The sequence below is a fragment of the Apteryx mantelli genome, chromosome 33 (genome assembly GCF_036417845.1).
Source record: "Apteryx mantelli isolate bAptMan1 chromosome 33, bAptMan1.hap1, whole genome shotgun sequence".
Taxonomy (NCBI): Eukaryota; Metazoa; Chordata; class Aves; order Apterygiformes; family Apterygidae; genus Apteryx; species Apteryx mantelli.
The window spans coordinates 3,766,736-3,778,968 of record NC_090010.1 but is presented as its reverse complement, the minus strand read 5'-3'; the positions used below and the strand labels follow the sequence as shown (position 1 = coordinate 3,778,968).

The window sequence follows — 12,233 nt, the reverse complement described above, 5'->3', positions numbered from 1 at the left end:
AAGAAATCATTGCGAAAGAGAGGAGAGAGAAATCATAACTTCATTGCAAAAGAGGATGTAACGCCAGCCCAATGTTGCTGGCTCCCTTCTCCTACCTACCCAAATAAGCTGGTCAAGGTGTCAGGAAGAAGCAGCTGGGAGAGAGCCAGAAGCCAGGATGAAGGCTCTGGGAACATGTCAGAGGAAGAAGAGGGGGGATGGAAGCAGCGTGAAGCAGCTGAACCTGGAATGGCCAAAAGAATGAGTCTAAAATGGCAAAAGGGGAAGCGTCGCTTCCGCTGACCTGCACGTGGTGTCTCGGCGAGGAGCTGCGGGGCCAGCTGGGGCGGCAGGAAGGACCCCATCCTCCTGCTGTGGGAACATCACCAGGGCTGATGTCCCAACGCTTGCTAATATGGCTGTGTGGTCTCAAGGACCACGTTGCAGTGTCTGTAGTGGGGGACGGCGTATCTCGCAGCGGTAGCATCTCTCACCCTGGATGGGAGCTACCTGTGCCCCGCAGTGGACGCCTGTCGGACCCCGTTGATCCACGCCAGCCCAGCTCTGCTCCTTTAGGTCGCCACTCATGGACAGCACAGAGCATCCCTTACAAGGCCAACCTTTGACAGCACCCCCCAGTGTTGCATTAGGCCCAGGAGCCCCTGTCCTGACGTAGCTGCCCCAAAGTCCTGCCGGGACACTCTGGCCATGTCTGGCTTGCGCTGGCGGTGCTGCCTGATGCCGTACCCGCGCCAGCCCTTGCATCTCTTTGGACCGTTCCTAACCCAGGTACAACCGAACCAACCAGCTGCATTTCTGCCAGACGCAAAGGCCTTTAGACGCTCATGGAGGGGATGTGATGGATGCTCCCTTGGCCGCACGCAGCTCAAGCGGTGGGTTTTTATTTGAAAGTGGGGAAAGTAAGGGAAAGCTCCTGGTGAAGGACAGGGTGGGAGGAATGGGACGAGGGAGAGCAACCAGGATGGAGCTGGGGCCCGGTGTGTGCAGGAGGAAGGGAGGCTGGATGTGGATGTGTGCTCAGCAATAGGAAATGCTTTATTAGCTGGGAGTGGTGGAGAAAAGCCAGGCAGGAAGAGGCAGTAATAAGAAACATTTTTTTATTTTTTTTTACTTCTCCCACATCCAGATCACAGAGCGCTTGCCAAACCGCTGCATTCGGACAACAGGGACGCGGAGCGGAGCCCCCGGGGTCGGGACGGGAACTGAGACTCGCCGCCCCGTGCCCAGGCGGGACGGGTGCCGCCGCGGCCGGGGTTTGCGCGGGAGCCTGCGCTCTGCCCCGTCGGCAGCGCTGGGGAGGTCGGCGCACGGCGCGCACGGGAGGGCAGCCGACCCATGAAGCTCCTCCAGGCCGGAGCGCGCGGCACGGAGGAGAGCTGCCCAGGCTGAGCCGAGCGCGTCTCCTCCGAGTGTCGGACCCAGGCTCGGAAGGGACGCGGGGAGGTTCCCGGGGACGAAGGGATCGCGTCTGGGAAAGCATCGCCCGAGCCCTGCTGGGGACGAAGAGGAGGAGAGGTGGGAGAGGAGGGAGCTGGGCTCGGGCACCGCTCCGTGCGCCCGCGGGACCGGCCGGCCGGGGCCGATGCTGCCCGGCGAAGGGGCAGAGCTGTAGGTGAGTTGGAAAACGTTGCGTGCTCTGGGGGTTCGGGATGGTTGGGAGGCTGCTGTCCAGGGCAGAAAAAGGAGTAGCGAGGAGTTCGGAGCCGGTGTAGATCCGCATGGGAGGGAAATCGGAACATCGCTAGCTCAAACCAGTCGAGGATCCAGTCTGCATTTGTAACTCCTTCCAGCCTCTGGCTTGGTCCTGGCTCTCCGTTACTTGCTGAAATGGGCTGTTCCTCAGGGTCTTCCTTTCATTCCCACAAAATTTTCATCACCTTTTAAGACTCAGATCCGCTGCCATCCGCATGGGTTATTTGCTGCTGCGTATGGGACAGAGTCTGGCCTCGGATAAATGAATCCAGACCTGGAGTAACAGCATCAAAATCGGCTTTTCCTCTTGATTTTACACTAGTGTAACTGAGATCAGAATTTGGCCCTATTTCCATCGCAGTGGTTAGGACACGGGTTTACTTCAGGGTAATGGAGGAATCTGGACTCTGGCAAAGCCACTAGCATAAATCTGGATTTACACCAGTACAGCTAATAGCAGGATCTGTCCCCAGATCCTCATTAAAGAGCTGAAATCATAGATGGCTTCTAACAAGAACCTGGAACTGAAAGACTGTAGCAGAGAGCTGAAAAGCAGTAAACATGGGTGTATTTTTTAAAAGGCCTGAGCTAAAATGAGGGAAAGTTCAAAACCCTGGTTAATGACTCGAAATGACAGAGAAATGAAGCAGTTGGAAGGCAGCAACACAAGACGATATTTCAACACAACACTGTTTCTGCAAAGCAAAACTTTATTTCACTAACATACTTCCTAAAAAAGAGCGGGTACGGAAGAGCTAACTGCCGTGATTGATTTTGACTTTCAGAAAGGTCTTTTGCAAGGTTTGTTCCAAAAGGTTTTGAGGTAAAAAGCTATTGTGAGTCAGACAGTGGCGAAGAGACAGAAAGCAAGGACTGAGAAAAAGGGACAGTTTTCACCCGATCAGGGAAAGCCAACGGTGGAGACCCTGCGCTGCGCTGCAGGGGGCCAGGGCTGTTCCGTCACTAACACCCCAGCCGGGAAGGGGAGGCAGAGAGGAAAAATCTGTGCTAAATGTTAAATTGTTTAACAGAGCCAAGCCCCCGAGGCGCTTTCAAAGGCCCAAACTGGAAAAGCAAAATGGCCAGTTAGGAAAACTGGAGCAACTCGGCCACCTTTGAGGTATAAGACGAGTTGTATCGGTGCAGGACAGGCTGGAGGAGAGCTTGACCCTGGCTCCTCGGGTTGCACTGGCTATCGAAGCTAATGAGATTTTGCAGATGCAAAGGCGGCTCTGCGATATGGTGTTGTCAGACCAGCGAAGCGGCTGCTGCTGGGAGGAAGGGCTCAGTTTTCAGAGCAAAGAAACCTGATTTTTGCAGTCTGGGGGGCTCTGAGATGCGCTGCAGGGACCTCTTTAAAGCTCGTAGCAAAGGGTCAAGCCAAAAAACCTCTCCTTTACCATTCTCTGGATACATAGATACATGGAATAGATACATGGAATATCCGCATTGTTTCCTGTTTCTGTAACAAATTGTCTGAGTTGTTATTTTTGGGTGTCTCGTTTGTGGTGCAACGATCGCCGTAGGTGCAGGCAGGGCCAGGGCAGCGTCGCGTTGCTGCAACCAGCCCCGTTCTGCCCGGTGCCAACACCCGCACGGCGCCTGGCAAGCTGCGTCTGCTCTGGATCAGACCCTGCATCTGGACCGATCCTGACTCAACGCACCTCCCTTCACTCTAAACGCCACCTTTCCTCGCGTGCCTAGCGCACCCGCGTGCTTCGGAGGATGAGAATGTCTCTGCCGATGGGCAGGTGGGAGCTGCGCTAGATCCAGCCCTTCGCGCCCGCAGCCTGCTTTGCCGAAAGCCTGCGCGCGCCCGGCTCCCTCCTCCCCTCCGTCTCCGCGTGCCGCAGCGGCGCTTGCGCTGTCGCGCTGCTGCCCGCCGTGGCGTGGGCCGGCGGGAGGGTCCCTGCGGCGGCCGGTTCCCTGCAAGAGAGCAACGAATGGGGAACTGAGTCAGGAGCTGCATCCTGCTACTAAGAAAACTCGCAGGAACAGCAGTAACCGCGGAGGGGAGAGGAAGCGCTGGGATTGTAAAGCAGAAAGCAGCGTGCAGGGCGGCTCTGCAGAGCCGCGCGGCTAAAGGGCAGGGGTAGGCGGCTAAGCGAAAGGAGTGACATTACCAGGGTATTTGTCACCGCAGCAGGAAAAAGTTCCTCTGAGATAAGACAGGACGGATAAGGCTTGATCAGCCGCTATACCCGCCGGCTGCCCCGTTTCTCCCCTCGCCCTGGGGCATGTGCCTGGCGCCTCCTGACTTTTTTTTTTTTTTTTAAACTAAAAGCGTATTCCCCAGGGGCTTTGCAGAGCCCTGCATGGCGGTATGACCAGGCAGGGTGTGCGGCAGTAATCTCTCCGTGCCCAGTGTGCATTAAGACTGCTCTGGAAACCTTCGGAGCCCATGGAAATAACTGCTGAGAAGAGCAAAAAACATCTACCTTGTGGTGCTGTTTGCAAGGAATGTGCACCATATCCCATTTCCCAGGGCATGGAGGGAGCGAGCCGCAGCCTTCGCCTTCCTGGGACGCCCTGTTTCCAGCCAGTCCCGTGCTCCAAGGAGCACCGGCATCGCCCAGTGCCATGTCTCCTACTGCCTCCTGTGCGATCTCTCTCCCGCAGCTTCCCAGCCTGTCCCTTCACTTCTGCGTCTCCATTCAGACCCAGGGGAGCTCTTGCTCAAGACGTTTCTGCAGATCCTTAAGGATGAAAGGATGCAAAACTGCAGCGACTTCACGCCATTGATCCTTTTGGATCTTGTGACTTGGGCTGGAAAAGTTGCCCTGGGCTGGGGGGGGGTGTCTGTAAGCTGCAGCTTGGATGTGCGTGTTGGAATGAAGAAGGAGGAAGGGAGGAAGGCTCTCAGCTGAGCTGCTTGGATTCGGGTTGCTGCCTTGACCTGTGAGCCTGGATTAAGATTTGATTTTGTTTAGCACTGACAAACCTTGTGGTTTTGTCAAAAAGATGCATTTCATGGCTGTCCTAATTGCAGAGCAAAGCAAGGCGGAGGACACGTGCCGGAGAGCATCCTGGAGGCTGGTAAAGTGACACTTTTCCAGCTAACGCCGGGGTGTTGGCAGGGAGACTGGAGGCTGCGGAACTGGCAAGACATGTGGGAAGAGGCTCGGCAGCGTGGAGGGCGCGGGAAACCAAATCCTCAGCTTTTGGAGCAAAGCTCCCTTTGGAAGGAAGCAGGGATGGGCGCCGGGCTCAGCACAGCGGGGAGCCCAGACTGCTGGGCACAGCCGGCTGCTTTGGGCACTATCCGGTGTCCGGATTTCCCTGGAGCCGCCTGTCCGTCTGTCCAGCTTGCAGCCCAGCAAATGCACTGAGCATCGCAGCAGTGGTTTCCCGGCTGGCAGGGCAGCGCTCCAGCCCCGGAGCCGCCGGGTGCCCCGGAGCAGCTCTGGCTCTGGCACCCGCCCTCCAGCCCCTCGGGGGCTTCCTCTCTGCGAGCAGCAACAAAGCGAGCTATTTTCGGGAGGAAAGATGCATTTTGTGCAGTGCTGCGGCTGGAGGCCTGTCCGGGACAGATATGTGCGTGTATATTTACGAGGTCGGTGCTTGCGTGACTGCGTTTCCCCATCGAGGCCAGAATCTAAACAATCTTGATTCCTGTCCCGGCTGCGATGGGCAGGGCTCCTTGAATTGCAGGAAACGGAGCCTTTGCCTTGTTTATGCGAGAAACCCCGGGCGGCGGAGCGCGACGCGAGGTGGGGCTGGACGCGGAGGGCCGAGGTCTCGGCCACGGAGCGATGGGGAGCCGAAAGCAGAGGGATACCGAGGGGAGGCGAGGGGCCGGGGTGAGATCCAGCCTCTGTCGTGTTTGGCTTGGCAGAAGTTTCTGTTATGAGCATTTAAAAACAAAAAAACAAAACCAACCAAACCTTCCCCAAAGGAGCAGCTGGAACATTTTTGGCTGCCTGCACTGGCTCCACTTGGGTCATTGATAAGCTCGGTGCAAAAATCCCAAATCTCTGGCCAGCTGCCAGGAGCTGGGGCCAGCGCGACGGTGCAGCCGGCGTCCAGGGCAGGCGAGCCGGGCCGGGGGCTTGGGGCTCGCGGCCGTTCCCAAACCGCAGCTCGCAGGGGCTGCGCAGGGGTTGCGTTTTTGCAGTGCAGTTGGAAGACGCCGAGATATAAATCGTTCAAATAAAGGAAGGTCGCTGGAGCCGTGCAGGCGCAGCCGGCGCCCCGCTCCCTGGGATTCCCACGGCTGCTCTCCCGGCTTCGGGGCGCTGCCGGAGCGCGATGTCCCCCTGCGCCGGGGAAGCGGGCTCGCAAATTCCTCCGTGCACACGTGTCCGGCGATCCCAGGGAATTGTTTTCAGGAAGGGGTGGTAACCTGGACGTCCGGAGCCAAATTCCACTCGGAGCAAGCACATCCTACCTAGTGCTGCTTCCCTCCCGGCCCATCGCCGTCGGACGCGAAGGCTCCCGCTTCCTTCCCTGGCCCGTCGCGGCCCCGGGGCGGCGGGGGGCACCTGGCGATGGGTCCCCTGCAAGGCGCCCGCGGCGTTCCCGGGAGCAGGGTGCCCGTGCCGGGCAGTGAGGCTGAGCCCTTCCCCATGTCTGTTTTCTGCAGAAAAATGCCCCGAGGAGCCGCCGGGACGGCGCTGCTGGCAATGCTGAGCGTTTCGCTGAGCTTCGCCGCCGGTGAGTAGCAAAACCGTGCAAAAAAATGACCCCGGGGCAGGGGCCCTGTGCAGGGTCCGATGCTTTCCGGGTTTGCCGCGGGCTCCGGCCAGTCCCCGTCTGGCTGCCCTCGCCCTGAACTTGCTGATTCCAGGAGGGATATTTTCGCGCAAAAGGGCAAGGCTATATTGGGCGGCAGGAATGCAGTCGGGCTGGCCGGCGCGGGTATCGCCCGGCCATCGCCGCCTCGCCGCCAGGGGAAGCACTGGGGCGGCGATCCTGGCTTCGGAGCCTGGCTCCCGAAGCGCATCCCGAAATGCATCCTGCTGGGCAGCCGCACAGCACCCGGAGCCGGAGGGTGAGAGGCTCCCAGGGCTTGCGGCTGCAGCCGGGCACCTCTGGGACCCCACACGGAGCCGGGTGCTCCAGAGCTGCTTTGGCTCCTGGGAAACAGCCCCTCTGGAGTGAGGGTCTCCGAAGGCAGCCAGGAGGCCTCTGCGGGCAGGATGTGACCCCGGCGCTGGCAGCCCTGTTGCTTATTGCTGGGCTCGTTTTCCCCGCTCGCCTCCGGCCCTGCATGCCTCTGGGGAGCAGGGATGCTCCGGATGAGCCGGACCTCCGCAGTCCGGGGCTCCTGCTCTGCAAAGCTGCTTCAGGGTCCTTGGAAAAACACGGTTTACCCCAAAACCGCCGGCGGCTGCCCGCGCTGGGCCGCTGCGGAGGGAGGCACCGCTGCAGCCCCGCAGCAAGCGCGCCCTGTGCTCGCGCCCCGCAGACGAGCTGATGTGCGCCTGCGACGTGCCGCGCTGCAACTCCTCCAGCTGCTCGGGGAAGCTGTGCTTCGTCAGCAAGAGGAAGGAGGACGGGAAAATCACCCAGAACAGGGGCTGCTTCTCGCAGCACCTCCTGGAGCACTGCCGCGGCCCCATCATGGAGCACTTCGGCATGAGGTGCTGCAACGTCACCATGTGCAACGCCGAACTGGAGATCTACCTGCAAGGTAGGACGGGGCCGCGGTGCCGCGCTGGCGGCTCTGCGGCCTCGGGTCCCACCCGGCGTCTCCCCCCGCCAGGCGAAGAGGAGCTGGGGAAGTCGCCCCCCCTGCCCAGCCTGCTCCTGCTGATCTTCGTGCCGCTGCTGGCGCTCCTCGTCCTCGCGGCGCTCACGGCGCTCGTCGGCTGGAAGCTGGCCCAGCACCGCCGCACGGCGGCCCGCAGCCGCGCCGGCGACACCGACCTCGTGCTGAAGGCGTCCGTGCTGGGAGACAGCACTCTGGAGGTGGGCGAGCCCCCGGGGGGGCGGCCGGCACCCCACGGCGCGGGGAGGCCCCCGCTCACCTCGCCGCCGGCCCCCTCTTGCAGGACCTGCTCAACGACGACTGCACCACGGGCAGCGGCTCGGGGCTGCCCTTCCTCGTGCAGCGCACGGTGGCCCGGCAGATCACGCTGGTCGAGTGCGTGGGTAAGCGGCGACGGCGGCGGTGGCTTTCGCCCCCCTCGGCTACCCCAAACCCCCGGCCGGTTGCCCGCGCACGCGCCAGGCTCCCGTCGCTGCAGTGGTCACGACTGCAAAGTCTGACCGCAGAGGGCGGCTGGGACCCGGCGCCGTTGGCTGACGCCAACGGAGGCACCGCGTGCCAGAGCGTGCCGGGAGCGTCGACCCTGCCATCCCGTTGCAATTCCCGCGGGAACCGGGGCCGGCAGGGATGGGTGACGGGGGTGCCACGGGTGTCCCACCACCCAGGCAAAGGGCGCTACGGCGAGGTGTGGCGCGGCGTGTGGCACGGCGAGAGCGTGGCCGTGAAGATCTTCTCCTCGCGGGACGAGCAGTCGTGGTTCCGCGAGACGGAGATCTACAACACGGTGCTGCTGCGGCACGACAACATCCTGGGTGAGTGCCGGGATGGGGACGGGGACCGGCCACCGCCCGGCCGCTCCACGCCTCGCCGCTCTCCTCCCCGCCAGGCTTCATCGCCTCCGACATGACGTCGAGGAACTCCAGCACCCAGCTGTGGCTCATCACCCACTACCACGAGAACGGCTCCCTCTACGACTACCTGCAGCGCACGGCCCTGGACAGCGAGAGCTGCCTGGCGCTGGCCTCCTCCATCATCTGCGGCCTCGTGCACCTGCACGTGGAGATCTTCGGCACCCAGGGCAAGCCGGCCATCGCCCACCGCGACCTCAAGAGCAGGAACATCCTGGTGAAGAGCAACCGGCAGTGCTGCATTGCCGACCTGGGTGAGACGGGGACGGCGGGGGGGGACGGGGGGGGGGACGCGCGCGCGGGACGCTGACCCGGCGCCTCGCCGCAGGGCTGGCCGTCATGCACTCGCAGGGCAGCGACTACCTGGACATCGGCAACAACCCGCGGGTGGGCACCAAGCGCTACATGGCCCCCGAGGTGCTGAGCGAGCAGATCCGCACCGACTGCTTCGAGTCCTACAAGAAGACGGACATCTGGGCGTTCGGGCTGGTGCTCTGGGAGATCGCCCGGCGCACGGCCGTCAACGGTGAGCGCGGGAGCGGAGCGCGGCGGCGCCGGCTCTGCATCTGCTCACTCGCTCCTCCCCGCGCCCGGCAGATTAGCTGTAAATTATAAACACTGTAATCGCGTGTCAGCGCCCGGCTCCCTGATTAAAGGGCCCATTAGGCTCAATCAGCGCCGCGTTTGTTTGGCGCTGATTAGAAAACGAGCGGCGGCAAGCGCTGCCTGGAAGCCGGCCACAGCCGGGACCTTCGGCTCCCGTGCGGGTCCGTGGCCGGTGCCACCGCTGTCCCCCCCCAGCGCAGTCCATTAATGACGCTAATTGAATCGGGGAGGAGCGGGAGGTGCCCGAGGTGCCGTCTGGCCCGGGATAATCTCGTTTGCTGCTCCGGGGCTCCTTCGGATTGAGCGTTTACTCCAAATTAGCGCAGCCGCGTGTGGGCTGGGACCTCGAGCCGGCAGGATTTAACCCCTGCGGGGCCAGCGGGTGCCAGGGCTCGGGGAGCCGCAGCGGCGGCGCAGGGCACGGGGGGGCCTGGGGCGCGTGGGGCGGCTCCAGGGGCGAGACCCCGCAGACGCATGGATGCGCTGAGCCAGGATTAGCCGGGGTCCAGCCAGGGCTGTTGGAGGTGCGGGCAGAGGTGCTGGGCTGCGAGGGGGCGCCAGGACAGGAAGGCGGTGCTGGAGCTGGTGCTAGAGCCGGTGTCAGTTCTAGAGCCAGGGCTAGAGCCGGTGCCAGTGCTAGATATGGTGCTAGAGCCAGAGCCGATGCCGGTGCTAGAGCCGGTGCTGATGCTAGAGCCGGTGCTAGAGCCGGTGCTAGAGCCGGTGCTGATGCTAGAGCCAGCGTCACTGCTAGACCCAGTGCTGATGCTAGAGCTGATGCCAGTTTAGAGCTGGTGCTGATGCTAGAGCCAGTGCTAGAGCCAGTATCAATGCTAGAGCCGGTGCTAGAGCCAGTGCCAGCGCTAAGGCTGGTGCCGGTGCTAGAGCCGGTCCTGGCCCGGCAGAGCGGACCCCGCGCAGCCACGCGATGCAGCGCCGGAGCCGGGGATTTGTCCCCGGAGCAGCGGCTGCCGGCTCGGGGTGGCCCCAGCTGCTGGGCTCCAGGCGAGGCGGGTGACGAGCCGGGGCGGCGCTCAGGGCCCCCTTCCTCCTCCTCCTCCTCCTCCTCCTCGCCGCAGGCATCGTGGAGGAGTACCGGCCGCCCTTCTTCGACGTGGTGCCCAGCGACCCCAGCTTCGAGGACATGAAGAAGGTGGTGTGCGTCGACCAGCAGACCCCCGCGGTGCCCAACCGCCTCTACTCCGACTCGGTACGTCCCGCCGGAGCGAGGACATGTCCCGGCCCCGCGTTCCCCTCGTCTCCCATCAAAACCGCTTCTCCCCCCCCGGCAGGTGCTGTCCGCCCTGGCGAGGGTCATGAAGGAGTGCTGGTACCAGAGCCCCTCCGCCCGCCTCACCGCCCTGCGCATCAAGAAGACCCTCAGGAAGCTCAGCCGTTCCCTGGAGAAGCCCAAGCAGGACTGCTGAGCGCCGCGCCGGAGCTGCGAAGCCGCCGGCGCCCCTTCCCGCGCCTCGGCCTCTCCGCGGCCGCTCCGGCCTTTTAACTCGCGAAAGAAAAAAGGAAGAAAAAAAAAAAAAAAAAAAAAAGGAAAAGCACCAGCTCTTCCAGCCCCTTTATAAAAATACCCCCCGGATCCGTAACCCGACGCCGGCCCGTCTCGCCTGGCAGACGGCGCCGGGGCCGCGGGCAGCGCTGGGGGCAGCGGAGCCGGGGCTCTGCCCGGGCCTGACTCCCGGCACGCGGCAGCAGGAATTCCCTGGTGGAGCTCGCTCGGGAACATCTGTCCGTCTGTCCGTCCCCACCTTCGCCTGCAGGAGCCATCACTGCAGTGCAGAGCCGGCCCCAGCTGCGAGCCCCCTCCGGCCCCCCCCGGCAGCTCCCGCGGGATGCTGCCCACCTGCGCTCTGCTTCCCGAGCCCTTTTGGTGTTTTCCAAGCCATTTTGATGTTTCCCAAGCTATCTTGGTGTTTTCCAATGGGTTTTGTTTTTTTTCCAAGCCATGTTGTTTTTTTCCAAGGTGTTTTGCTTTTTTCCCAGCCATTTTGTTGTTTTCTGAGGCCATCCGGTGCTTCCCAAGGCATTTTGGCACAGTCCAAAGAGCCAGGAATCCCTCCTGCTCCCATCCGTCCTGCAACGTCCCGTCAAGTATCCCGGCTGGAAACGGCATCCCGGCTGGGAACGGCCGCCGTGGCGCCCACGGGTCCCACTCTCCGTCGCTGTCCCGACCTTCGTAGGCTGGGCGAGGGGGTTCGGCCAGCCCAGCTTGGAGCCCTGCTCCGTAATTATTTAATTATCAAGATTTAATATATTTAATAAAGCCTAAAGCTTATTTTATCTCCTAACGGCCGCCAAGCCTCGCCCGCGGGTGCCGAGCGCAGCGGCAGGAGGAGACCCAGCGCCCAGCTCGTGCACCTGTATTTATTGCTTCAACACGCGTGTACCCGCAGCGTATCCCCTGCGGGCGTCCGGCTCCTCCAATAAACCTTGCTCCAGCCTGTTTCTGACCCTCTCCTTGCCGGCGCGGGGCTCCGGGGCCGGACGGCGGCACGGCCGGAGCGGGGCGCAGTGACATGCCCAAGGTGGCAGCGGCGGCGTGGTGTCGGAGACAGCGCAACCGAGGTGCGCCGGTGGGTCGCACCTGGATTTTGGGGCTGATCCCGGCTCTCCGGGGCTTTTTCCAGGGCAAAAAAGTGCCAGCGAGCGGGGGAGCCGCTGAACTCTGGATTTCTAGGATTGGAGCCTGGGAACGGCCCCGAGGCCGCGAGCAAAGCGCGGATGCCCCAGGGCAGGGCTTGTTTGCGAGCGCGGGGAATGACGGCGCGGACGTTGTTCCAACAGGATACCCCGGGCTGCTGCGCCTTATCGGCCGCCCGCTCCGCCGAGCCCGCAGCAGTTTCCTGGCGATAGCGGCCGCGAGCGAGCCGAAAACGCCCCCAGAAAGATGAAAGAGGAACTTGCTCAGAAGATTTCGTCGAAATAAGTTAGGTTGGGTGTTTTTTTTTTTTTTTCCCTGCTCTCAGATAAACTCACGCACAATGTTGACCTTTCCTGGAATTTCTTTGTGTTTTGCACGTGTTCCCGTAACGTTGCGAAAGGGTAAGAGGCGGGCGGGCGGCGCGAGGGAGCCCACGGCGGGGGGACGAGCAGGGGCACCGCGACGCCGCACGGGCCGTGCGTGCACAGCACGCCGCCGGCACGCGCACGCTGCAAACCGCTTCTCCCTGCATGCAGGTGTGCGCATGTGTGGATGCATCGCATGCACACGTGTGCACGTCCTGCATGGACACACATGTCCCTGCACGCACACTCCTGCACACACCAGCCCTTGCATGCATATGCACGCACTGCACCTGCAT

General features: G+C 62.2%; 1 protein-coding gene across 1 annotated transcript; it reads left to right on the top strand.

Moving 5' to 3' along the window:
• The first annotated feature begins 1,106 nt into the window (after positions 1-1,106).
• Positions 1,107-11,376, top strand: ACVRL1 (activin A receptor like type 1). The gene is made up of 10 exons (XM_067314249.1): positions 1,107-1,612; positions 6,275-6,345; positions 7,100-7,324; positions 7,397-7,602; positions 7,686-7,785; positions 8,068-8,214; positions 8,289-8,564; positions 8,639-8,836; positions 9,996-10,126; positions 10,209-11,376. The coding sequence occupies exons 2-10, from the start codon at positions 6,279-6,281 to the stop codon at positions 10,341-10,343; spliced, it is 1,485 nt and encodes a 494-aa protein (XP_067170350.1). The 5' UTR covers positions 1,107-1,612; positions 6,275-6,278; the 3' UTR covers positions 10,344-11,376.
• Positions 11,377-12,233: the final 857 nt, after the last annotated feature.